The 27,157-nt window shown below is 48.6% G+C and overlaps 1 protein-coding gene and 1 pseudogene across 7 annotated transcripts in view; both read left to right on the forward strand.

The window, feature by feature from the left end:
* Positions 1–27,157, forward strand: part of LOC147453202 (uncharacterized) — a 94,191-nt gene that overhangs the window by 34,259 nt on the left and 32,775 nt on the right. For 4 of the 7 annotated variants that reach the window (XM_086519108.1, XM_086519111.1, XM_086519105.1 and 1 more), the window contains 2 exons: positions 17,977–18,107; positions 18,533–18,671. The exons of 2 other annotated variants lie outside the window; for them this stretch is intronic. In XM_086519108.1, coding sequence (XP_086375234.1) covers positions 17,977–18,107; positions 18,533–18,671 — 270 coding nt within the window. The remainder of the gene's footprint in view (positions 1–17,976; positions 18,108–18,532; positions 18,672–27,157) is intronic. One more of the 7 variants, XM_086519109.1, reaches the window with a different exon arrangement.
* On the forward strand, positions 5,562–8,212 carry LOC147453203 (uncharacterized; annotated as a pseudogene).

Raw genomic sequence — 27,157 nt, forward strand, 5'->3', positions numbered from 1 at the left:
GACACCAGATGGGGTCCCAAGCTCCCCTCCAAGGGCCCCTCTCTCTATTGCTAGAGAGGCATATTTGCTTTAGATTGCACAAATTTCTGGTACAATGCTTCTAGATGCTGTGGTACTTGATGACGACGATGTCCACAATGATGATGCTAAAGGGATGAAATCTGAAAATGCTAGGTGAATTGCTGTGGATTTGATGCGGCTGCGACGCTACGGACTGAAACTGCTGTGGCCGATGACGTCAATGGCTGAAAACTGAAAACGCTGGCTGAAAACAGATTGCTGGCTGATCTGCTGTGGTAGGGAGACTGCGGCGATTATCTGCTACCGGAACGGTGCGTTACGGCGAGGCTAAGGCTGATCTGAAAACGCTGGTCTTATGGGCTGAAAACGCAGGTCTTCTTGTCTGCAAAACACTCCTCCTTGATGGAGCAAAAACGCTGGCCTTGCTGGTCTTGTTGAGGAGAGACTGATCTGCTGCCTCTTCTGCTATCTACTGGCACCCCTGCCTTGTTTTTTATAGATGTTAGATGCTGGCTAGAGCAAGCTCCCCTACAGCCCTACGACTTGGAAAATAATAAGTCAATAATAAAATGACCTATAGGAGGTGTTTCACATGCAGTTGCAAAACTGGGTTTATGTGGTGGAAAATGTTCATGCTGGGTATTGGATACTGATGCTAATGGTCATGGGTTGTGCAATCAGAGGGTATGCAGCTACTCTAAGTGCCTGGACATGCACGTCTTGCGTACAAGCTCACATAGGCACCATAACACTTCATAGGCAACCTAAACCCTAGAAGTAGGTACAGCTTGTCCACATGCACATAGGGTTAGATGTGCATGCGACATCCCCCCGTTTTCAAGGTGAGGTATTGGTGCCGAGCTGTATGGCTTCCGTAAAGTCCGCCAACAACTCCTGGGATCTTGCGAAGTACTCTTCGCCGGCCCACTCTGTTGTGTGGGTCGTGCGATACTTGAATTTCATGAAGGCCTGCAATGCCTACTTCTCTGGGCCAAGCCGAAAGTGACACATAATAATCTGCTGCGTCTCCAATGCTCTAACTTCGTTAATGATCTCGGGTCCACCTTCTTCAAGAATCTACGCTGAGGAATATTCGTGAAACCACTTGAAACCATAAACATATCCGTTCCTTGTCGAATGACTGAAAAAGGACTATTTTTCTTAAATGACTGTGCATGAAATGCAAATGAACAATGTGACGGAGTGCCCAACCATTCACCAAACGCATGCCAAAAGTGTGTTCGAAACTTGACCTTTCGACCTGAAGCTATCAACTGTGGCAAACCACAACGGAAATGCCAATGCTTGATGAATAATCGTGCTCGTGCTTTTGCTGTGATTATGTCATGCCAAGGAATGAACACGCAAAACCAACCGACAAAACGTGCAATCATGAAACATAGTGAACTCCTTGAATGCAAACTCTTTATCTTTCCTAGAATGGTCTGCATACATCTGTAAACACTTCCGCTGCACTTGACATTGGACGTAAATCTGCAAAATACGGTTAGAAAAAGACATAACAAGAGTGCCATTTTGCTTAAGACCACGCCAATTTACTTTTAATACATCTAGGTACTGCGGCGGCATGAAAGAGAGGGGTACGTCTTCCTCGGCATGCTGAAGATGCTCAGCCAATTATGACTCTTGCCAAGCTTGATACCAATTATTGGCATCACCTGTTAGATACATGGCAACCGTCAAAAAGTTACTGTTACTTGTTTTCTTGTTAGTCGCAAAGTAAGCATCAAATTGATACAACCAAGAATGAACCACAAATGCATCCATCTTACCATCATACTTACTGAACGTCAACTTCTCAGTGACTGGATTGTTGGAATCTTCGTCTCTACCTGTGGTAGGGGATGACTTGCCGACCTCCTTGACTGGCTCGGTCTTCGAGGAGAGTACCTGTAGGACCAACTCCTGTATGCGTTGGTCTCTCTGTGAGCCTTGCGTGCTTGCTCACGCTCAAGCTCCATAGCTGCCCTTCATTTTTCACGATCTCAATCTCCATGGCAGTAGGTTGAGCCTCTCGTTGTAGCATCATCTCCATCATCGTCTTGACCAAAGCCTCCATAGGGTTTGGTGCAATCCGTGGCGTAGATGGAGATGGGGGAGGATCGGGGAACAATCTGCTTGGTGTAGAAACTTCGTCTTCTCCAACTCGTAGAAACTTCGTCTTTTCTAACTCCACTCTCATCACCTTCATGCAAAGTATCCATTCCGCTTCGAGTGATGACCATGCATTGAGTTCTTGAGGTTCTTGTGATCTTGAGGCTCTTGAGTTCTTGAGTACGTGGGTACTCGGGGTTCTTGAGTACTCGGAGTGCTTGGGGTTCTTGAGTACTCGGGGTTCTTGGCTTGCAACCTGTGTTTAAGAAGGCTTTTCTTTTACCCAAGCTCAACTCCTTCGTGCGGATGCGCACCCCTTCGCGGCCTTACGCTCACACCAAGGTTGCTTTTTCCCACCTAACGGCGATTGGCCTGCCGTTAAGTGCAAGGTCCGCTCTCAATGAGTGGAAAAGAGGAACGAGGGGAGGCTGGACAAGCCCTTCTTTCTTGGGTTACCTGCCACTTTTCAAAAACACAGATTAGGGATCGACACGCCCAAGTGGTCTTGGGTTACGTGCGATCACAACAAGCAAAACAAATTCTTGTGGTTCTTTCCTTGAGCGATGATACCGAACACTGCCAAAGAGATCTGATACCAATGTAATGTGCAACGGAAGTGAATGATGGTGTACGGCTCAGGATGAGTGAATAGGAAGTGCTCAAGGTTCCTTTTACGTAGAGAAAGGGAGAGCCTTCCTCGACTTAATGAGAGAACGTGCAATGAACAAACAAAAGGGAATGCAAACTGTGAGTGAGAGTGCATGAGAGTGCTACACAGAGAGAGAGAGAGAGAGAGAGAGAGAGAGAGAGAGAGAGAGAGAAGAGAGAGAGAAGAGACGACACCAGATGGTGTCCCAAACCCCCCTCCAAGGGCCCCCCTCTCTATTGCTAGAGAGGTATTTGCTTTAGATTGCAGAAAGTTCTAGTATAATGCCTCTAGATGCTGTGGTACTTGACGATGACGTGCTGAAGGGCTGAAATCTGAAAATGCTAGGTGAACTGCTGTGGATCTGATGCGACTGCGACACTACGGACCGGAACTACTGTGGCCGATGACTTCAATGGCTGAAAACTGAAAACGCTGGCTGAAATGAGGGCTGAAAACAAATTGCTGGCTGATTTGCTGTGGTAGAGAGACTGCGGCAAGGATCTGCTATCGGAACGATGCGGTACGGCGAGGCTAAGGCTGATCTGAAAACGCTGGTCTTATGGGCTGAAAACGCATGTTCTCTTGTATGCAAAACGCTTGTCTTTGTTGGAGCAAAAACGCTGGCTTTGCTGATCTTGCTGAGGAGAGAGAGGTTTGCTGCCTCTTCTGTTGTCTAGTGGCGCCCCTGCCTTTCTTATATCGATGCGAGATATTCGGTCGAGCAAGCTCCCCTACAGCCCCACGACTTGGAAAATAATAAGTCACTTAATAATAAAACGACCTATAGGAGGTGTTTCACATGCAGTTGCAAAATTGGGTTCATGCGGTGGAAAATGCTCATGCTGGGTACGGATACTGATGCTAATGACCATGGGTTGTGCAATCAGAGGGTATATAGCTACTTTTAAGAGTTTGGACATGCACGTCTTGCGTACAAGCTCACAAAGGTACCGGAACACTTCGTAGGCTACCCAAACCCTAGAAGTAGGTACAACTTGTCCACATGTACATAGGGTTAGATGTGCACGTAACATCCTACCCTTTTCAAGGTGAGGTACTGGTGCCAAGCTGTATTGCTTTCGTAGAGTCCGCCCACAACGCATTACGCCTTGTACCTGGGCTAAAGGTAAGTCTCTTTGGGATCTTCCAGCGGATGGGGTGGTACCCAACCCTTGAAGATCTAACTTTCAAGCGAACGCACTACAACCGAAGTTTGTCCTATGGGTATTGAACGCATTACACCTTGTGCCTGGGCTAAAGGTAAGTCTCTTGAGGACTTCAGGGAGGGGGGGAACCCACTCTCTTGAAGTTGGCGAAGAGCCCCGTAGGGGAGGTTTTTGGATATCTCGGGACCATCCTATGGGGTGCTTGGGAGGGGGGTGTAAAAACCCATCTCCCCCCAGACCTGGGTTAGAGGCGCTCCCTCGTAGGGCCACGAGGGGGGGAGAAAGGATGGTGGCTCCCCTCGAGCTGCGTAGGGATGAGTCTCGAGCAATAACCCCCAATCGAGTGCGAAAGAGGGGTGTGTCGTGAACCATAAAAAGTAAAAGGACTCACTCCATGGTGAGATCCAAGCTTCATTATCGAAGTGCGAAAGTGGGGTATGTTGTGTAAACCTCCCCTCTGCCGGCCATACAGGGGGATGAGGGGAAATAATTGGCGCCCACCCCTGCACCACAAGGGGATGGGAAGCAAGTGGTCTCTCTCCTAGCCCCCGCAACAAAGAGTACTTAGGGGACCCCTTATGAAAAACACGATTATATATATTAACGCTCTTGCTTTCTAGCGCTCATTCTTTCAAATCTCCAAATTTCTCAAATATTCTCAAAGCTATCTATACTCTCCAAGCTATCTTTACTCTCAAGGCTATCATATACTCTCAAAACAGCTTTTTTCAAAGCTATGACGGACTTGTGTTCATTGAATGTTATGAGCACGCTGCACGTCCCTGCTGGAAGGAATGAACTCGAGTACGAAGCATGGACAGTGCCTACTGAGAGGAACGAACCTCAGAGGCAATCAGGTAGGTTACCCGAGAGGCACGAACCTCGGGAACATTCAGGTGAGTCGGCTGCTACCTTGCGAAGCACCTCAAGTAGAGGGATTGGACCCTCTGCGCCTGGGGTGGATAGACCACCCCGCGGGGTGGGGGATTTTACCTTGCGAAGCACCTTAAGCAGGGAGATCGGACCCCTTGCGCTTGGAGGGGATGGACCACTCCGTGGGGTGGGGGATTTTACCTTAGCCCCAGTTGAGGCTGCCTCGAGTGGGGGGATTGGGCCCTCCACGCTTGGGGTGGATAGACCACCCTACGGGGCCCGAACTAGTGACATAAGACGGATCGAAAGAGTGTGCATGACATGTATGACACTGGCGACGTTGAAACATGGAGTAGCCTTTGGTGAATTCAGTTTAGCATGTGTTTGGGGAGCGGACAATCATACCGTCCGCAACTTTTGGAGGCAGTTGGAGATTGCGAGAGTGGGAGCTAGTGTGATCAAAGTTAGAAAAGTTACCAGCTTGCAGTGTAGGAGTGTTCGCTTTGATCTCTGTACCCACTCTCTTAGCGCAACTGAAGCGCTCGTAGGTAAGCTAGGTGCAGAACAGCGCTTCAGCAGATGGAGATGCAGAATGTCGAGACCGTACTGAGAACGGGCCCAGGGCCCATAGACCAAGTTCCACCTCCGCTGTCGGGGAGCAGTCCGTCAACCATGTTAAGATAACCACCTTCAACGTTAACGCACTCATACATAAAAGGAGCGAGCTTGGATCGTTGATGGGAACCGGAAAATGGAACATTGTCGGGGTGCAAGAAACCCGAATGTTCCAAGGATGTTGGCCTCTTAGACTCCCCGGTCATGTGGTCTTTAATGCCCTAGGCACCGCAAAACCAGGAGAACGTGGAATGGTGTCTCTAGTCGCAATTGAGCTCGGGCCCTTTGAGCTCAACTTCTCTTCCCCGAATCAGATTTTCATACAATCTTTTCCCAAAGGTTGAAGGGCTTGGATTCATGGAAATGTGTACATTCCGCAACGCCAGTTGGGCGAAGCCAGGACAGTCGCTTTGAAGACCCTCGCCCGAACGTTGGGATCCATCTCGAACAAAAACCTACCGGTAGTTGTTGGAGGTGACTTCAACATGAAGACGGGGGCACTGAAGAAGTGGCTGCTGAGATGCGGAAGAGGATTTGAGAGCTTAAAGGTTCGAGACTCAAACCTCACGTACCATTCCAGGTGGGGGAAGGGAAAGTCGGACATCGATCACTTTATTGTGAACGAGTCCGCCGCGAGACAACTTCTCAACAATACAATACAGAGGGGAATAGACTTGTCAAACCATTGGCCACTAATGTGCCACCTACATTTTGTGGATTCGGGAGGAGCAGCCAAAGCTACTATGCCGTTCGTACCCAAGTTGGATGCATGTAAGATGGATGTGAATTGCAGGTTGTTCCTCGATGACAATCGATGGAATATACTCTACTGCATCTCGAGCATGAGGATGGGCGTGCGACCCAACAATGCTATGACAAGTTTGTTTCCGTTGCCACATCAATTGCCAAGGAGGCTGGAGCTCTTACCACGAAGCCCCCACCGAGGCCAACGTCAGGTTGTCGACTTGAACCTCGTGCTCGGAAACTCATTAACGCGCGTTGGAAAGCCTGGAATAAGGTGAGGAACAAGTCTGCAACACTAGGGCTGGCCAGCAAGCGGTTAGGGAGTACAAGGCAATAGCACTTCATGCGAAGGCCGATGTCCGTGACAGTAACAAAAGATAAGTCTGTGAACACTAGGGCTGGCCAGCAAGCGGTTAGGGAGTACAAGGCAATAGTAGTTCGTGCGAAGGCCGCTGTCCGTGACAGTAACAAAAGATTCTTCGAGCACTTTGTGGAAAAAGGGAATGAGCTCCTGAGGGAGGGTCAAATGAAGAAATTCTTTACCCACCTCAAGAAAATTGTTGAGAAGGGGCAAGGAACTATTGCCAATCAACCTTTGAACGCAAATGGGGAGCTAGTAACGGAACTAGAGAGGCAATTACAAGTATGGGAGGGTCACTACTCCAAGTTGTTTGCTGATACGGACGGTACCAGCAAGGATCCGCTTGCATGATATGACAAACACGTGCGCATCTGGCCTGGTATGCCTGAGGTATGTGACCTGTTGAACTGGTATGAAGTACAGGAGGCCTGTCGGCGGTTGAAGAGGCACAAGGCAGCGGGTGGCGATGGTTTACCACCCGAATTCTTTAAGCTGCTTGTGAAAGATAAAGGGCTTAGGTCGGATCCGCGTAAGACATGATCGGAGATAGGCAAGGCATACTTGCACATGATTGAGGGTATTTATGACACCGGAGACATCCCGGCCGGCGCTAGCGACGCAGTGATTGTGTCAATCCCCAAGAAGGGCGATTTGACCAACACTGATAACTATCGCGGGATCGCGTTAATCTCCGTTGCCATAAAAATCGTCATTACGGTCGTGATTAGGCGGATCACTAAGATACTTGAAACGAGGAAGTTCTTCAATTATGTATAGGGCAAGTCGCATGTCTGAAGGAGATCGTGAAACTCAGTCATAAGGATGGGAAACCAACCTATGCGGCCTACATTGATTTCAAGAAGGCGTACGACACAATACCGCACGAGGCGTTGTTCCTAAAGCTCGCTACGGTTGGCTTGCAAGGTCGAGCAATTAGATTTTTCCAAGCTCTCTACAGATCCACCTCTGTTAAAGTCCGACACATGGAGCAACTGTCGGATTCAATTCCGGTAGTACAGCGGGGAGTCCGCCAAGGATGCCCCAGATCGTCCTGTCTATTCAATATATACATCAATGACATTTTAGACGCAGATGGGGAAACATGGGGCCTGGAAGTACCTAACCTCCTCAAGAGAATTAAAGGACTCCTTTTTGCTGACGACCTGGTTCTACTTACTGACTCTCCTGAAAGCCTACAAGCCTTGACAAGGTAAGTGAATGGGCAAAGATCTGGGGCATGACCTTTGGAATTGATAATGCATGGTCACGGTGTTCCATGGAGACCTGTAGGATCCCTCTACTAGGATCTTTATTCTGGGTGGTGAGATGGTTGCAGTAGGTGAAACGTACAAGTACCTTGGCATCGAACGTAGACTCGACCTTCTCCATTGTACGCATCGTCAAGGAGCGAGTGGACAAGGGGAGGAAAAGTCTATTCGCATGTCAACACCTACTAGCGAACCGAGACATCCCTATATGGTCTCGATTGACTGTTTTCAAGGCGTGCGTGTATCCAGTGATTTGTTATGGCACGGAAATTATGGGTGCCCACGACCAGCGTGTCCTTCACTCTTTGTAGCGCCTCGTCGCCACCGGGATGCGAATGTTACTCGGAAAGGGAGCAATGTCAACTTCTGTAGGGACGACAACTCTCCATCACGAGTTTAACATCCCACCCGTACTTGCCTTTTGTGGGGGACAACGAGCAAGGGCTTTTGACAAGTACTGCTCGGTTTCATCTACCTGGATAGACTCCTTGGTAAACAAGAAGCCTAAGAACCAACCGACCGTTCAAGAAGTGGACTTGGACGACAAGAACCCAGAACTGGATGAATAAGTATATCCCAACGGCTAACTTTAATTCGCTACCACGCATGGGACAAGTGGGACGAGAGGCATTCATGCCTAGCGTTGGAGCCCTATAAGACAGCCGGCTATGAACAAACTCGTGGATACTTGCTACAGCTCAATAGGAATAGTGAATAAGAAGGAGGAGAGAATCCTGGCTCTTGCAAGAGTAGGTGGGCTCAAACTGGTTGATAGTTACATGCGCGGACACAGCATTTGCACGCTGTGCTCCCAATTAGAGGGTCGTTGGCTTTCACATTTGCCGACGAACTGTTCGGTGTTTGATGATGAAACCGGCCCGTAGGGCGGTAGGCGTTGGCTTTCACCCGAAAATCTTTACTTAAACACACACACAGAGCACTTTGCAAAGGAGACCTGTAACGAGAATTAACACTTCATCACACACACGGCTCGGAAGCTAGAATGCTCCGAGCAGACGCCGACAACCTGTAGGCCCCAAAATTGGCGCCCCTTTCGGTATTTCTTTATTCTTTAGGAGGGTAAATTACAAGGTAAGGTCCTGGGAATCCTTCACGTGTATCCACCTAGATACCATTTGATTTGGCCAAATTTCGGCAGCATAACAGCCCCAAAACTTGCGCGAAACCAATTCCCCTGCTGGAACTCGCTTGCACTGTCGTATACCCTCTGATTCCTGTCCAAAAACAGTAAATTCAGCACGCTGTATTTACTGGTTTTTGCCCTGTTTTCAGCCCCAAACAGTCCCCTAACTGTCCTTTGCCAGTGGGGCACGATTCCCAATGATCCTGGCGTCCGTATGGCTGAAAAATAGTCAAATTACAGCGCATACACAGCGCTGATTTTGCACCTGTACGGTGAGGTTATGACCCTCACCAGTGCCTGCTTTGGAGCAGCAGTTAGCTACCCCTGTTCCTGCTCAAGGAGGCTCTTGCCTCAGCACAAAAGCATGAACCCACACAACTGTACATCAGTCAAATGAGTAGCCCTCTTGTGGGGCATCACATAACTGCACGTAGGGGAGAAAGAGAGCAGTATGTAGCGTGCGGGGCATCACTCCCGTCACCATACTGTGCATAGAGGGCAAGGTAAGCATTCCATAGCTTCTGTACCTGTTACAATCCGCCTGTGGCTGAAAATGGCGCCCCCTTTGATGATATGCAGCTCGTTTTTGCCTCCCAGAGTGGCAGAATCGCTCACAAGCTGACACGTCGCCCAGTTTCCGGGTTTGGGCTTTCCCTGCTAAAAATATCTCAACTGGTGCGTCAGTTGACTTCGCGGCAGAGTTGTAAAGTGTTCCCCTAGTCATACCGAAGGTAATGACGCGAACACTTTTCGTGGCCCAAAATAGCAGTTCCCTAAATTTTAGGAGATGCTTCCGTTGGGCTCCCACTGGTCTTCTGACCATCTATCCTCATTGGGACCGCATCCAAAAATGCAATGTGGCCCAACTGTCGGATACTTTTTGTTGGTAGTCCCACCTTGACTTTACGCCTTAATTGAGTTCACTTCCTAGTATCCACCAACTTGCTAAGTGCGACGGGGGGACCTATATGATCTTGCTCTGAGCCTAGACATCCTCTTACCATACGAATTCCAGTGCCGACCACTTCCCGTCTGCGGGTGAATCTACCGTTCACATTGGCCATACAATGTGCGACCGTTTGCTACTTCAAAAAGAGGGTCTCAAAATAAATAAAATAAACCCCATTGGAAAGAAACCAACAACCAAGGTTAGCAGTTGCCACATCTCTGTGACATGGTTAATAACTGCCACGTCCTCGTGACATACCCCCCTCTTGAAATCGCAAACGTCCTCGATTGCATACCATAAATACACGCCACTGATGATCTTGTGCTATCAACACTCTTTTATCATCGCATGTATCCGCAAGAAAGGTCGTAACATACATAGATACAAATGACTTAATGAGGCCTTCATACTTTTGCCATTTCTATCTATGGCACTGAATTCATATGTACATTCGATGTACTAGCTCTATCATTACCCCTCCTTTGCACACGTTGGGTTGGGGCATAAGTAGGCTGTAACCCAAAGGCTTCAAGGTAAAGCTGCAATACATTTGGTGACTCTGACAGTTCATGCTCTTCCATCCACTTTGCATCCATAGGCGGATAGTTCTTGAACTTCACCAAATAGCGTCTTGCAACTTGTCCTTTAACTTTTCTGTCTTTATGTGCCAAAACTTGCTCAGGTACCTGGATCTCATCAAGTTCCTCAACTTCTGGCTGATCCTCAACTGGCATATCTTCTGGCACATCACCCACGAAGGGTCTTAGAAGACTCACGTGAAACGCATTATGAATCTTCCACGCATCAGGCAATTTCAGCCTGTAAGCCACATCGCTGATCTTGTCAAGCACTTGAAAAGGCCCATAGTAACGCATGCTGAGCTTAGGAAATAGCCGTTCCTTGCCCTTCATCTTCTTTAACCTTGCCTTTTCGAACTTTAAGAGAACCCAGTCACCAGGTGATAGTAACAATTCACGACGGTGACGATCAGCAGCCTTTTTCTGTTTTGCCTGAGTTTTCTCCAAGGCAACTTTAATCTTCTTATACATCTCATCCATGTTCTCAACATATCGATCTGCCTCAAAGATCTTGTCCTTTGTGTGCAAAATGGGAGGAACCTTTTTGCCGCCTTCAACAATTTCAAAAGGTGCTTTGCCAGTAGACGAATGCACCGTATTATTGTACGCATACTCAAGCATAGGCAAATACTGTTCCCACTTGCCCTTATTATCTGACACATAGCATTTCAGCAGATCTAAGACAGTAGAATTGGCCTCTTCTGACTGTCCATCAGTTTGTGGATGAAACGAAGACGAGAACTTGAGCGTAGTACCCATGTTCTCAAACAATCCTCTCCAGAACAAACTGGTCATGCGAGGATCACGATCACTGATAATCGATTGTGGCATACCATGGTACTTAAACACATTGTACATGAACAAGCGTGCCATCTGATCAGATTTTATCTTCTTCCTGATAGAGATAAAATGGGCCTGCTTGCTGAACCTGCAGATAATGGTCCATATACCATCATTCCCTGTTGGCGTCCTTGGAAGATCAAAGATAAAGTCCATAGCAATGCTTTCCCATGGCTTATCCGGAATCGGCAGTGGTTGTAACAACCCTGGTGCCTTTTGCTTGTCAAACTTGACCTTTTGGCAAACTATGCATGCTCGCACAAAGGCATCCACATCTCTCCTCAAGGTAGGCCAATAGAAGAACGTCTCTACCGCTTTAACTGTTGCATCAATGCCACGATGCCCTGCATACGGTGGGACATGACTCTCTTCCATGACCTTATGTCGCAGTGGCCTAGTGACACAAAGTCTGCCATGCATCATCATAAAACCGTCTCTGAGGAGGTAGTGCTCGTGATGTTGCCCCTCTTGTAACTGTTCAAAGATCCTTGCAAAATCTTCATCAGCAGTATACTGTTCCTTCATGTCATCTAACTCATGATGATAAGGAATTGACACAGCTGAAATTTGTGGCTTTCTTGATAACGCATCAGCCACAACATTCTTCTTGCCTTCCACATGCATAATCTGGAAGTGGAACATGGAAAGAATGTTTGCCCATCGCATATGCTTTTCGGATAACTTTGACTGTGTCAAGAAGTATCGCAAGGTCTGATGATCTGTTTGGACAACAAAATCAGCACCTAAGAGGTAGTGCTTCCAGCTAGAAAGCGCATGAATCACGGCCAAGAGTTCTTTCTCATAGACTTGCATAGTCCTCTCTGGCCCTTGCAAAATTCGGCTTTCATAGGCTACTACCCGTCCATCTTGCATTAGCACTGCTCCGATGCTACTGCCACACGCGTCACACTGGACCACAAATGACTTCCTGAGATCTGGCAAAACAATAACTGGATCTGAAGTCAACTTTTCCTTTAAGAGACTAAAAGCCGAAATCTCTTTTTGGGTCCATCTGAAAGTGACCTCTTTCTTTTGCAATGCGTGAAGAGGCGATGCTATCTTTGCAAAATTTCTGATAAACCTTCTATAGTAGGAACACAATCCCAAGAAGCTTCTGACATCGTGCACAGTCTTCAAGTCTGGCCATGTCTTGATAGCTTCGACCTTTGCGGGATCCATTCTTACACCATCCTTTGAGACTATGTGGCCCAGAAAGTGGATCTCTTCAAGGAAGAATTCACTTTTCTTAGGATTGACAAGTAACCTGTGACTGCGCAGCTCTTCGAACACAATGGTCAAGTGACGCCTATGCTCCTCTTCATTCTTCGAATACACAATCATGTCATCGAAGAATGTTCCAACAAACTGTTGATGCGAGCGGAAAATCCGGTCCATCATTCTGTTGAACGTGGCAGGAGCATTTGTTAGCCCAAACGGCATCACTAGAAACTCATAAAGACCAAATGTCGTTCTAAACGCAGTCTTGTGCACATCCTCTGGGCTTATACGAATCTGATGGTACCCACTCTTCAGGTCTATCCTGCTGAAAATTGCTGCACCCTGTAAACGATCGAGAATATCATCAATGCGAGGAATAGGAAACCTATTCTTGATGGTATTCTTATTCAACGCACGGTAATCAATACACATGCGCCATGAGCCATCCTTCTTCTGCACTAGGAGCACTGGGGAGCAAAAGGGTGAAGAACTAGGCTGAATCAGCCCCTTCTCTAATAACTCCTCAACCTGGCCCATAATCTCTTTCTGCTGCGCCGCACTAACCCTGTAGGGAGGTCTATTTGGTGGGCTACACCCTGGCACCAAATCTATCCGATGGTCCTCAGGTCTCTCTGGCGGTAATTGCGACGGTAATGAATCAGAAAAACAGTCACTAAACTTTTGCAAAAATGCTGACCTTTCTTTATCTAACACAGATAAATTTGACTGATCCCTATCTGAGACATCACGTGCAAAAATCAAGTACACAGAAAGATGATTCTTTATTACAGAAGTGATAGCAGAAGCAGATACAATAGGGACTGACTCTCCTTTAAGCTTTACATCCAAGATGTGAGTTTTGCCCCTATGTTGTACAGTGATCTTTTTGTTGTAGGCATCCAAGACTCCATGCACTCGGAACATCCACGGGATCCCCAACAAGGCGTCACAACCTTCCAGCGGCATGATGTAAAACTCTTCAGTGTCCACATACGACTGAATATGCAGACGCAGTTTTCCAATGATAGGAGTAACACACTCTGAGTGGCCAGGACATGCCAACCCTGCCTCTGCTGTGTACCCCATCTCTTCAGCTTTGATGCCGAGCTTCATAGCTAACTCTGGTGAGATAAAGTTGGCTTTGGCACCTGGATCAAAGAAGATGAGTGCCGTCTGATCCCTAACTTTACCCCATGCCCTGCATAACTCACTGGCATCTGTGCTGGGCCTGTCACCCACCATGTCTGGCACTAAACCTGCCGTGGGTTTAGGCTTCTTGCCTTTTTGGTCTTCTTTATCCTCTGAGTCAGCTGGCCTTTTTCTTTGTGGACAATTGATAGAAATATGACCAGGCTGCTCGCATATAAAGCATTTGTTTTCAGCCATTAGGACCTTCTTTTCCTCGAGCGACTTGCGCACAAAAGGCTTCCTTTTCTGTTTCTTTGCCTGCGCTCCAGAAGTCCCAGCTGAATCCTTGTCCTTGGTGGCGTTTTCTGACCCCTGTGACGCATCAGGAGTCGTCTTCACAAAGGGCTTCTTCGCTGAATTTTTCTTCTGCTGCCCTCCTTTATCACTGCTCGGAAATCCACTGTCCTCTCCTTTCAACAGGGCAAGACCAGTGTTCGCAACTTCCATAAGCTGAGTAAGGGTAGCCACTCTATTCTTTGTACAGTAATCGCGAAGTCCTTTAGGCATCCCACAACAATACTTCTCTATCTGCTCTGTCAATGGCACAAATCTGTAGGAGGTCACTGAGAGTAATGCTTTACAAAACCTCCTATTGTACTCCAGCAAGCTCTTGCACGAAGCTGCCGTAAGCTGGTGCCAATCTGTCAAGACATCGGCTTCAAATTCATTTGATAGCCAAGCAGATGCAAACATTTGCTTGAAGTAAACCCAAGTGGCGGGTGTCTGTCCTTGCATTAACAATGTCGTCCACCATGTAAGCGCATTGTCCTTTAAGAAAGTGGCAGCTTTCCTGACCTTCGAGGCCTCTGTAAAATTCCCTCCCGCATAAGCTGTATCAAACTGCTGGAGGAAAGTAAGTGCCTTGGTCTTGTCCTCGAAACCACTGAAGTTACTGAACTTTACCGCTGCACTACCTTCTTTGTAAGCCTTCGGCTTCTCTAGTGCCCCCAAATTGTCATACGGAATGGTCTGTAACATGGGCACTGTACTAGGCATGATCGGCACGTGTTGGCCATTCACATTTTGCGTCAGAGGTGCGATATCTGGCTGCTGTCCAGAAAAACCAGCCATGCCAAAATGACCCTGTGGCACCCCAAACTGGCCCTGGTTGCCGTGGAAACCTTGCTGCATGCCGATAGTACCATACATGGGGTTTGGCATGATGCCTTGCATACCCCCGAACACTGTTCCTGGCATGTACGGCTGACTTCCAGACGCATAACCAGCCATACTTTGGAACACTGATCCACCCCCGAAATACCCAGGATGTACTGTGGGTGGTGGAAAAACTGAGTGCATAGCCTGGTATCTAGCTCCCTGTCCATTCAAGACAGCATGCTGGCTCTGAAAGGTGGCGGGCTGAACTGGCATAACCTGTGGAATAGGCGTTCTAGCCACCTGTTCAAGCACGGGAGGAATCTGCTTTGGAGCCCCCGACTCCGCAACATGCGAGTGTTCCCTTTCCTCCTGCGCCTCATGAAGTACCTGGGCTTGAGCTTCAACAAGCTCCGTACGCGGCGTAGGTTGCCTATTTTGCTGTTGCACTGGTGGCGCTTGCAAGAATTCCATAAACCTCGGATTCTGCACCAGCTGCGAAAAGACATTCACCGCGGCAACTAACTGAGTCTTAAACGCATCATCCTCAAGTTGCCCTGTCATAAAGCCTTGTACTACTGGAGGGACATTCACGTTGACAGGAGGTACAGACTGACGTGGCCGTGAGCTCTCGCCAATCTCAAAAACCATAGGAATCTCCTGCCTGTCCTTTGGAGAGGAACCCTCTTCCATAATTCCCTTTCCCTTGTCGGCCATAGTGTAATCCCCGCGTTCTTGCACTGTGTCTTTATCCTGAACAATCCAGGCTCACTCTTTGAGGAAAAAGTGATTGATGTCCCGGCAACGGAACCATGAAACCGGCCCGTAGGGCGGTAGGCGTTGGCTTTCACCCGAAAATCTTTACTTAAACACACACACAGAGCACTTTGCAAAGGAGACCTGTAACGAGAATTAACACTTCATCACACACACGGCTCGGAAGCTAGAATGCTCCGAGCAGACGCCGACAACCTGTAGGCCCCAAAATTGGCGCCCCTTTCGGTATTTCTTTATTCTTTAGGAGGGTAAATTACAAGGTAAGGTCCTGGGAATCCTTCACGTGTATCCACCTAGATACCATTTGATTTGGCCAAATTTCGGCAGCATAACAGCCCCAAAACTTGCGCGAAACCAATTCCCCTGCTGGAACTCGCTTGCACTGTCGTATACCCTCTGATTCCTGTCCAAAAACAGTAAATTCAGCATGCTGTATTTACTGGTTTTTGCCCTGTTTTCAGCCCCAAACAGTCCCCTAACTGTCCTTTGCCAGTGGGGCACGATTCCCAATGATCCTGGCGTCCGTATGGCTGAAAAATAGTCAAATTACAGCGCATACACAGCGCTGATTTTGCACCTGTACGGTGAGGTTATGACCCTCACCAGTGCCTGCTTTGGAGCAGCAGTTAGCTACCCCTGTTCCTGCTCAAGGAGGCTCTTGCCTCAGCACAAAAGCATGAACCCACACAACTGTACATCAGTCAAATGAGTAGCCCTCTTGTGGGGCATCACATAACTGCACGTAGGGGAGAAAGAGAGCAGTATGTAGCGTGCGGGGCATCACTCCCGTCACCATACTGTGCATAGAGGGCAAGGTAAGCATTCCATAGCTTCTGTACCTGTTACAATCCGCCTGTGGCTGAAAATGGCGCCCCCTTTGATGATATGCAGCTCGTTTTTGCCTCCCAGAGTGGCAGAATCGCTCACAAGCTGACACGTCGCCCAGTTTCCGAGTTTGGGCTTTCCCTGCTAAAAATATCTCAACTGGTGCGTCAGTTGACTTCGCGGCAGAGTTGTAAAGTGTTCCCCTAGTCATACCGAAGGTAATGACGCGAACACTTTTCGTGGCCCAAAATAGCAGTTCCCTAAATTTTAGGAGATGCTTCCGTTGGGCTCCCACTGGTCTTCTGACCATCTATCCTCATTGGGACCGCATCCAAAAATGCAATGTGGCCCAACTGTCGGATACTTTTTGTTGGTAGTCCCACCTTGACTTTACGCCTTAATTGAGTTCACTTCCTAGTATCCACCAACTTGCTAAGTGCGACGGGGGGACCTATATGATCTTGCTCTGAGCCTAGACATCCTCTTACCATACGAATTCCAGTGCCGACCACTTCCCGTCTGCGGGTGAATCTACCGTTCACATTGGCCATACAATGTGCGACCGTTTGCTACTTCAAAAAGAGGGTCTCAAAATAAATAAAATAAACCCCATTGGAAAGAAACCAACAACCAAGGTTAGCAGTTGCCACATCTCTGTGACATGGTTAATAACTGCCACGTCCTCGTGACATACCCCCCTCTTGAAATCGCAAACGTCCTCGATTGCATACCATAAATACACGCCACTGATGATCTTGTGCTATCAACACTCTTTTATCATCGCATGTATCCGCAAGAAAGGTCGTAACATACATAGATACAAATGACTTAATGAGGCCTTCATACTTTTGCCATTTCTATCTATGGCACTGAATTCATATGTACATTCGATGTACTAGCTCTATCATTACCCCTCCTTTGCACACGTTGGGTTGGGGCATAAGTAGGCTGTAACCCAAAGGCTTCAAGGTAAAGCTGCAATACATTTGGTGACTCTGACAGTTCATGCTCTTCCATCCACTTTGCATCCATAGGCGGATAGTTCTTGAACTTCACCAAATAGCGTCTTGCAACTTGTCCTTTAACTTTTCTGTCTTTATGTGCCAAAACTTGCTCAGGTACCTGGATCTCATCAAGTTCCTCAACTTCTGGCTGATCCTCAACTGGCATATCTTCTGGCACATCACCCACGAAGGGTCTTAGAAGACTCACGTGAAACGCATTATGAATCTTCCACGCATCAGGCAATTTCAGCCTGTAAGCCACATCGCTGATCTTGTCAAGCACTTGAAAAGGCCCATAGTAACGCATGCTGAGCTTAGGAAATAGCCGTTCCTTGCCCTTCATCTTCTTTAACCTTGCCTTTTCGAACTTTAAGAGAACCCAGTCACCAGGTGATAGTAACAATTCACGACGGTGACGATCAGCAGCCTTTTTCTGTTTTGCCTGAGTTTTCTCCAAGGCAACTTTAATCTTCTTATACATCTCATCCATGTTCTCAACATATCGATCTGCCGTACTCTGAAAGAAATTGTGTGTTGTATGGGCAGTGCAAATATCTGGAAATAGACTTGGAGACTGCTTGTGTTGCTGGGGAAGCAGCCCATGGACAACTGTTAAAAGTGGCGTATGAAAAGGACATGATCATCTTAGATCTTGAGAAAGCTATGCAAAAACTACAGTAAGTTGTTTCACATATGGAATACGTTTTGCTTGAAAATTTACTGCGCCAATATAAAAGTACTAACATTAGATCAGGTATTTTTAAGAGAGAACATCCGTATTCTGGAGGAGGAAAAGGAGACGGATTATAGAATTTGGAACAAGGAAAGACAAGACTTAACAAAGATGATGGATGAGATTGAAAGGTTTCTGTGAATTGCGAAGTTAAATGTTGCATTGTGTACAGCAAATAATGTCAGGAATGTGTGAGTGTGCCTACATGAATAATTGGTTTCATATGCCTGAGATCCTTAAGACCCTCTGGCTCTTTGTACTAAAAGGGTTCTTTTTTTTGTGTTAAAACCAAAGCTCAGTGTTACTTTCTTGAGATCTTGCTTCCCTCTAATTAACAGCTTGCATCCATTGTTGTCCTTGTGTTGGCAGAGAGAAGGCAAATCAAATGGAGACGTCTCACATGCTGAAGAGTGAGATTTCTGATTTGCATGAGATGCTCAATGCCATGGAGAGCTCCACTCAAAATGCTGAGATACGGCATGCAAATGCATTGGAATTCATTAAAGAGGTACTTCACAAATAACTAAATGAGAGGTCAAAGCAGTGAAATGAAATGTTTGCTTATGTCTGCAAAGCCCTAGAAGACCTATGAAACCACAAAACAACATCTTCATATGACCCAAATCTCTAATACAAAAGACTGAGCTAAACATGCTAAAATGTAAAGAAACAAGTGAATAAGTAGCGCCAATTGGTAGCATATCTCCCAAATCTTGATCCCTTGAGCACGTTGTTACTGTAGTTACCATCACATAAACTCTCTCAAGGGCGATTGCATCATGGCATCAATCTCATCTTATGTGAAGAACCTCATAGTAGGTGCTCTATGCCTCTCAATGTTTCCTGGACACAATTTGCAAGAGGGATGGGTTTACCAAATCCATATGGTTCTATCAAGGAGAGAGAAGGAAAGAAAGAAAGATCTTTCTACATCTATAGAGGCCGAAGTTGGCCCAGGAGACAAATCAAATATACATGTGTCGTCCTCCATCTATCAAGTACAAAGCAACAAAATATGGTCATGTGGTGGGGGGAAAGGGGGTGATGCATGGGGTATGAGGGAGGCACAGATACAAGATACGTGCTACACGAGGGAGGAGGAGGGGGCTGCATCAAGCTTACTAGCTCCATCCTATGCCAAATTGGGGGTGTAATAATTGGTACATGGGTGGGTGTAGTGTAAGGGCTGCACATTGTCGTGCCATGGCACGTTTACAATGTGAAATTAAATTGTCCACCTCACTTTTTATGCCTTTCGATATGTGGGAGCAAATGCTACAATGTACATAGTGTCAAATGTGTGAAAGAGGTTGCCACGGTTGCAGTTGTGTACATACTTTATCGGGGAGTTGAGGCTCTTGACATGGCACTGCTGCATATCTTCTCACATTAAAACATGCCTAATTTGGTTTAGGAATGTACATTTGTCAAGTGCAGTGTGGTGGTACACTCGTTTGCCTAGAAAATCCAATGTGGGAGAACACCATCCAAAAATATCAAGTGGCGTGCATAGCCATCAATGATATGATTAGAGGTCAAGACAAGTGGAAGAGGAGGTTCAACATGCAAATTGAGCTTTGTTGGGGTAAAGGCGGCATGTGCCTTGCCTCGAGGTTGAACGTCCGTGTCCGACCGCCCACGGACTTCATTGACCACTGACCTTATTCTTTCTACAAGGTCAAGACAAGTGGAAGAATGAGGTTCAACATGCAAATTGAGCCTTGTTGGGGTAAAGGCGGTATGTGCCTTGCCTCGAGGTCGAACGTTCGGTGCTGGTCGCCTACTGACTTCATTGACCATTGAAAGGGATACAAAAAGCGGAGCACTATGAGGCTGTGAAGGCTAGAAACAATCAAAGTAAATCTTGTAGGAATCAAGAGTGATGTCTCCTGCATCATGAGCAAAATGCAGTGCTTGACCGAGAGATAATTTGAAATAGGGAAAGGGGTCAACATAAGTGCCTTGGAACATCAAGGAGTTCCTATGATGCTAGATGGCCCACGGAACCCAAAATCTGACCAGGTAAAAAACACCGTAAATAGAGATTGCGGTGACTAAAGCACCCCAAAAAGCCAAAAGCGTCTGTGGAAAGCGCTAGAAGGAAAACGTAGCCGAAGAGCAGCTGACACTAGCCGAATGAAGGCTCTGGAGTGGCGAAAACCCCACAGTAGGTAGGGCATGGTCTCCTCAGCTTCAAGGCATCTTAGGCAGTGGGAAGGCGCAATATGCCGTGCATGTGATACATTGCCAACAGGTAGAGCTCCCACCAAGGAGCGCCACAAGAAAACACGTTCTTTCAAAGGTAGATGACCCTGCCAAATGCGAGACAATGTGTGTTGCCACCACTAGGATGACTCGGAAAGCAACCATAGCTGATTACCATGATGCACAATCCATATATCTGACTGCAGGATGGCATAGACATTGCCAGCTGAAATGCAGTCCAATTTGGTAGTAGCCTGATTCCAATCAGAAAAGCGGGAGTCCACATCCAAAGGACTAATGGGTGAGTGATCAACAAGCATCCTTTGAATTTCCCGCCAGAGAGGAGAATAATGAGGACCCAACCGAAAGCAGGACACCGTATCAGCGAACAAAAGAACATAACCGGAGTCATCAACTAGATGTACCTGTCAGATTCCTTTTGGGAAAGAAAGTACGCTTGGCGAGGAGACCGTTGAACCAAAGTTGAAGCGAAGGCCCTGCTCCAATGCAGACTCTCCAAACGAAGGGAGTTACCCACAGAGGATTGTCCAACATGCCATGTCAAAAGCGAAGTGACAACCTTTTTTTTTCCGAGAAAAAGATCCTTCTATTAGTTAATGAAAACTGCCCATAGGGCTACAACCGCCTCTGCAAGAGAGGGCTACAACAAGCATGATGGGGAGACTCTCCCAATGAAAAAACAGCATATATACAATGAGGCTAAATCAAGAGATGGGAGGAGGGAAGAGCCACACAGGTGGACGGTAGTGCCATCTGAGCACCCCCTGGACTATGGTGTAGAAAGGCCCAGGGCGCCAGAGTCGAAGGAAAGCCTCGCGGTGCTCCCGCATGCGGTCGGAGCTGCCCTGTAGTCCCTCAAGCTGTTCTCTGAGAGTATGGATCAGCTCTAGCCAAAAGTCACGAACAGTCTCTGCTGGTGGCACAGAGCCAGCCTCAAAGATGCAGAAACAGTGGGCCCGCCAGATGAACCAAAGTGTCAGGCCACTGATGAGCTCCCAAGACTTCTCTCTCTCACTGCACCACTCCTGTGGAGTAAGCTCTGTAGCAGACTGGAGTGTAGGTCGCCCCCCCTGCATCACTATCATCCTGCTGGTGGAAGATAGCTCAAACTGAAGTGCCGGGCCTGAGGGTGGACCAAGCCGCTGCCCCCCAAGTGTACTGTCGAGCCGTGGAGAGAGCAGGCATCAGCCAAAGAACTCGTAGCCACACCTGCTGGACCGAGGGACAGTCCCAAAGACAGTGACGCTGACTCCACCAAATGGTCACAAGCTGCACATGTGGCCGAGAGACCACTATGCACTAGCCAGCTCCCTACTGCTGTAGCTCTATGTGCGACCAGCCACTAAAACAAGGTGACTCGCCTCGGCTGGCTGGAGTCCCACAACCTCTCCCAAAAGGCTGCCAAGAACTCGACTGTGAGACCCTCCTCCTGCCAATGACGTGCTGCAACAGGGAGGGCCTCTCTGTGTGTTGCTAGTATATGACGTCCCAGTCGAACAGTGTACTGAAAGAATGAGACTCCTGGGTGGCCTGCAGAAGAGAAGGGGTCCCTCCATAGCCACTCACCAGGATCCCATTGTACTCGTGCCAGCGGACAACACTCCCAAGCCCATAGCCTCCAGTGTCCTGTCTCAAGAACTGCTGGGTCAGGGTCTATGACGCAGGTCCTCCCACAGATGCCCACTACTCGGATCCTCTGAAAACAGCACTCTGCTACCTGCGGGGCCTCTACTGCAACTGGCTGTAGTCGTCCCCCACCCTGAAGCTCGAAGAACAGGGCTGAGACAGACTCTGAGCAGGCACTGACTGAAATGAGAATCTCCAATCGTGTGAAGGCTCCCATCCATCGGGTTGCTACTGGCTCGAGAGGCGTGAGCCACTCAGCTGGAACTGACTCTGAGATGTCCTGACACATGCTCTGAACCCCTCTCATGCCCTGTAGCTGGACAACCTGCACCTCCTCTGACAAACCTGTGAACTCTAGCCAGTCACCTAGAGAGCGCGTTGGACTTGCTGCCATGGGACCCCAAGAAACATGAGGCCTACTCCCAACCAAGTGGCCTCGCTGAGTGCTAACCATGGGGTTCCAGACGAGGGGCTGCCGTAGGCGCTCCTCCGTGCACGTCGGCTGTCTCTGCTCCAGGCCACGCCGTAATAGCTCCCAAGATCGAAGCAAACTCACAGCGAAGCGGTCCTCCAGTCTCCTGCTCAAACCAACTCGGCGCAACTCTGTAAAGATCCATCTGGTCGAAGGTTGCCAAGGGCCTCCTGATTGAGGCACCCTGGCACGAAGCCTCTGCAACAAGAACTCCTTCCAGGGCTCCTCGCCTGGAAGAAGTCCTCTGACGACGAACTTCCCAAGAAGGGCTCTGCTCTGCTGTGCTGGATCAATGATCCCAAGCCCTCCCTGAGAACAAGGAAGTGTGATGACCGACCAAGCCACCTTGGCTCGGGCAATCTGAGTGTCGCGACCTGACCAAAGGAAGTTCCTGATCAGCCTCTCTACCTGGCTGATGCAAGAACTCGAGAAGATCCAGCAAGAAGTGATGTACCACATAGTCGCCAACAACACCTGGTTGGCAACTACTACTCTACCAGCCAGCGAAAGTCGGGCTGAGCTCCAATGTAACAGCTTTCTCCTGATGGACAGGAGAAGAGGAGCAATCTGTTGCTCGGGGGACAAGTCCAAACCAACCTGACAACCCAAGTACCGAACTACAGTCCCTGGGGGAATCCACCTGAAACAGTCTCTTGGCATCCAATCTGGCACAGGAGCACTGCCAAGCGAGAAAGCCACTGTCTTTCTCCAGTTGATCAGTGCGCCCGATGCACAACAGGTCTCCAAAGCCTGCTCACATCTGTGCAGATTGGCCTCCTGGCCCTCTAAGTACAAGGCTCAGTCATTGGCAAACTCATCGTCCAGTAGCTCATCTCTCTGAATAGGGAGTGCTAAGCCCCGCAGACCAACCTGCTGTGACACCAAAAATCTGCTCATCGCCTCCGCATAGAACAGAAAGAGAAAGGGGGCAAGAGGACAACCCTGTCTGACGGAGCGTGTGAGCATGAAGCGCTCACCTCTACCTCCTGCCAAAAGCACCTGACTGTGAGCCTGTCTGTACAAAGCTGACACCCCTCTGATCCAAGCATCTGAGAAGCCCATCCTGCATAGAGTGCCCTCTAGAAAGTCCCAGTCAACTCTGTCGTATGCCTTCTCAAAATCGAGAAGAAGAATCACAGGGTCCTCCCCAGGAAGCCGTGCCAGGGCAGAAGCCTCCCAGAAAGTGAAGATGTTGTCAAGGATACTGCGTTCTTTGACAAAACCTGTCTGAGTCCCATGTATAAGGCTCTCCAAAAGTGGCTGAATCCTCAAACTCAGAGCCTTGGCAAGAATTTTGTAGACTGAGTTGAGGATGGTGATGGGGCGCCACTGTCGAATTTCATCCAAGGAGCCACCCTCCTTTGGAATGAGGTAGATTAGGCCCTCACTCATGCTATCAGGCATCACTCCTGTGTGCAAAATGTACTAAAAGGCACTACAAAGATCTGGGCCAAGCAGGTCCCAGTACTCCAAGAAAAAGCTGGGAGTCAACCCATCCTCACCTGGACAGCTACCACGAGGGAGGGCCCTAAGAGCCGTGTGCAGCTCCTCAAGCTGAAGTGGCATCTCTAGCCTCTGGCGCATCTCCTCTGTCACAAGACAAGGCATCTGTTCCCAAACCTGCTCCCTGCATGCATCCTGCCGCTCTGACTGGGGCTCAACCGACAGTAACTCACGGTAAAAGTCACTAGCAACTGCACGTATATCCTCGGGCTCACAAGCAATTGACCCATTGGGTTTCCTCAACTGATTGACCTTGGCATGCGAGTGCCGAGGTCCCACTGTCTCAAAAAAAGCACCAATCACTCTGTCACCCACCTGAGTCCACTAAGATGCCTGTCGGTGGAAGGCAAACTCATGACGCCTCTCCTCTGTGCTAGCAAGCTCCTGTCGAGCGTGTTGTAACTGCTCCTCCAACCATGGACTGTCTGGATGCTGCTCCTGCATCCTCTGTAGTGAAGCAATGCCTCGTCTGAGACGCTGCTCCTCTCTCGCTGCAGCCCGGCGAGCCAGAGACTCTTGAAGAAAAAAGTGGCTAAGCTGAGCTAGGCCTAAGGCCACTATGTCTGCAGGTGGAACCTGGTTGTCCATGCCCTCTGTCCAGAGAGCCTCTACCCTCTCTCTGAGTGCTGAGTCTTACAAGACCCGCTCTGGGATGCGAAGCATCGTGCTCCCACTCCTCTGCCTGTCTGCCACTGTGAGGGTCACTGGTGCATGATCCGAGAAGGATGTCCCTGCCAGGATGCCCACTGATCCCCCCAAGTCACTGAAGGTCTCCAGGACAGTCCCGATGGCGGAGCCGATCCTGGAAAGAAGTGGTAGGTACTCCCTCCGTAAACCCGGAAAGCAGACTGAAATGGGGATGTCTGCCTCCTCTACTAGAACATCCGAAGTCGGGTCAAAACCATGTCGCCACTGTCGAAAGTGGGCGCGTGATGCTCGGATGGCTAGTGGACTCATAGCTATGACTTTGGACGCCATCTCGGAGGTCTCGAACTTGATCTGATAGTACCCCCGTCCGAGAATCTGGACATCCAAGATCTTGTCCACCTCTGCGAGAAGGCGGGCTTGGAGAAGGTCTCGCAGCTCTCCTCTGCTAGGTCGGGTGCCGAGAATCTTGCAGATGACCGAAGTCGCCTGCAATCGCTCTACCTCTGCGGCAAGGCTCGCTTGCTCTGTCGGCGAGAGAGCAAGTCGAATGGTGGGCTCAGCAGGGTCGGGCGAGGGGGCTTCTGGCTAGTCCCTCTGTGGCGAAGCTGGAGCCTCCATCTGTGTCTACTGCTGTGTCGTAAGAATAGGGCGATGGGTGGACGCTGCAATTTTGGCGCAGGAGACACTGCCCCAAAAAATGAAGCAATGCCGAGGAGGCCGAATTGCAGGGGTTGACGGGGAGAAACCGAGGTGGGCGGGAAGACGGCCCCGGGGGGGGGGGGAGAAGGGCAGCGGGTTGGGGAAGGTGGAGGCGCTGGCGGCAGCAGGAGGAGGGGGTGACGGGGGCGGCAGTGGCTAAAAGGTAGCGCGGGGCAGGCATCGAGCGGCTCAGGCTGGCAGGCAGCGCGGGGGTGGGCAGCGGGGCTGAAGGGCAGGGGGGGGAGGCAGCGGACTGAGGTGTGGGGGCGGGGGGGGGGATGGCATGTGCAGGTGAAACAGCAGCAGCGAGCGTGTTTTCTTTGTACATTAGAAAATTCAAGTGACAACCTTCCAACAACAATGAGAGAAGAAGTAACGAGACATCCCAATAAGTCGGTTTTCAGTGACCAAAAGATGGGGTGACAATGTGTGTACACAAATGTGTGACCATGAGAGCCTAGGGTTGCTGCTGCTCCACCAGATTTGGCAACAACATAGCTTTCCGAGCCAAAACATGACGTCGTAAATCCAATATATTTAACCCTCCATGCCGCTTGGGAGAACACAGCTTGTCCATAGGTAAAACGCCAAAGGCCCTTTGTGCTAGAGGAGGCCCGCCAAAAATGCTCTAAAATATAGGACATGAGGGACTGCAAGCGCAACTAGTCCAAGATAGCAAAGGCAAGTAAAAATGCACATAAGTTACAAGGATGCATTGGACAATCCTGAGACGAACATGTAGTGGCCACGTGGACAATTTCCAATAGTTTAACTTGGAATGTACACGCTGGAGCACCCAATCTAGTTTCTCCATAGCCGATACATTCCAACCCAGCGGATAACCCAGATGGCGAACCACAACGTGCGGAGGAACAATCTCCCGAGGCCACAATATCTTATGCCAATCACACTCCTTCAGAGGCAGTAGCTTGGATTTACGAAAGCTAACTTTGAGACGTGCTGCCAATCCAAACCAGTGAAGAGTATGCATAATTTGCTGTACATCATCATAGTGATTGCGAGGCATAAACAAAGAGTCATCCGCATAGGCTTGACCAACAAAATGCCGTCCAGAAGGTAATGTCAGGCCATGTAATCTACTAGTGGAAGTCAAGGAATCCAAATACATAAACAAGGCGTGAGTAGCGATCGCATAAAGAAAAGCACTAAGAGGGCATCCTTGCCTTACCGACCGTCCCAAAGGCCAAGATTCTGTGAGAGATTCATCCAACAAGCCTGCAAAAGTGCTGTGTGCATACAAGAAAGCACGACACGGGATAGCCTTGGCCCAAATCCCAAGTATTGCATGGTATCCGCAATGTAATCCCAAAGAACAGTATCAAATGCCTTTTCAATGTCAACCTGCTTAACTAAGAAATCCTGTTGAATGTATTTTGCATATTCCATACCAATGATGACATTCGCGAGGTTATCAGTAATTTGACGTCGTGGAATGAAGCCGTATTGAGATTGATGCAAGCCTTCATGTAGAAAGCACTTGAGTCGGTTAGCAAGCATTTTTGCCATTAATTTATATACCACAGGCATGAGTGTAATTGGCCGCCAATGAGAGAATTCTTCACATAATGCATGCTTAGGTATCAACTTGAGCAAACCTTCTTTCCAAGAGGAGGGCAATTCCTGCTGTTCCCAAGCCGTGTTCATCATGAATAACAGAGGCAACTTCAAATAATCCCAGAAAGACAAGAATAATTCCACAGAGAGACCATCCCAACCAGGAGCTCTCCACCGGCCCAATTCAAGCAAGCTGGCATACAATTCAGACTCAGTGAAAACAACTTCCAAGTCTTGAGCCTACT

This window comes from Adiantum capillus-veneris, chromosome 8, assembly GCF_014529385.1.
Source record: "Adiantum capillus-veneris isolate H3 chromosome 8, ASM1452938v2, whole genome shotgun sequence".
Classification (NCBI taxonomy): Eukaryota; Viridiplantae; Streptophyta; class Polypodiopsida; order Polypodiales; family Pteridaceae; genus Adiantum; species Adiantum capillus-veneris.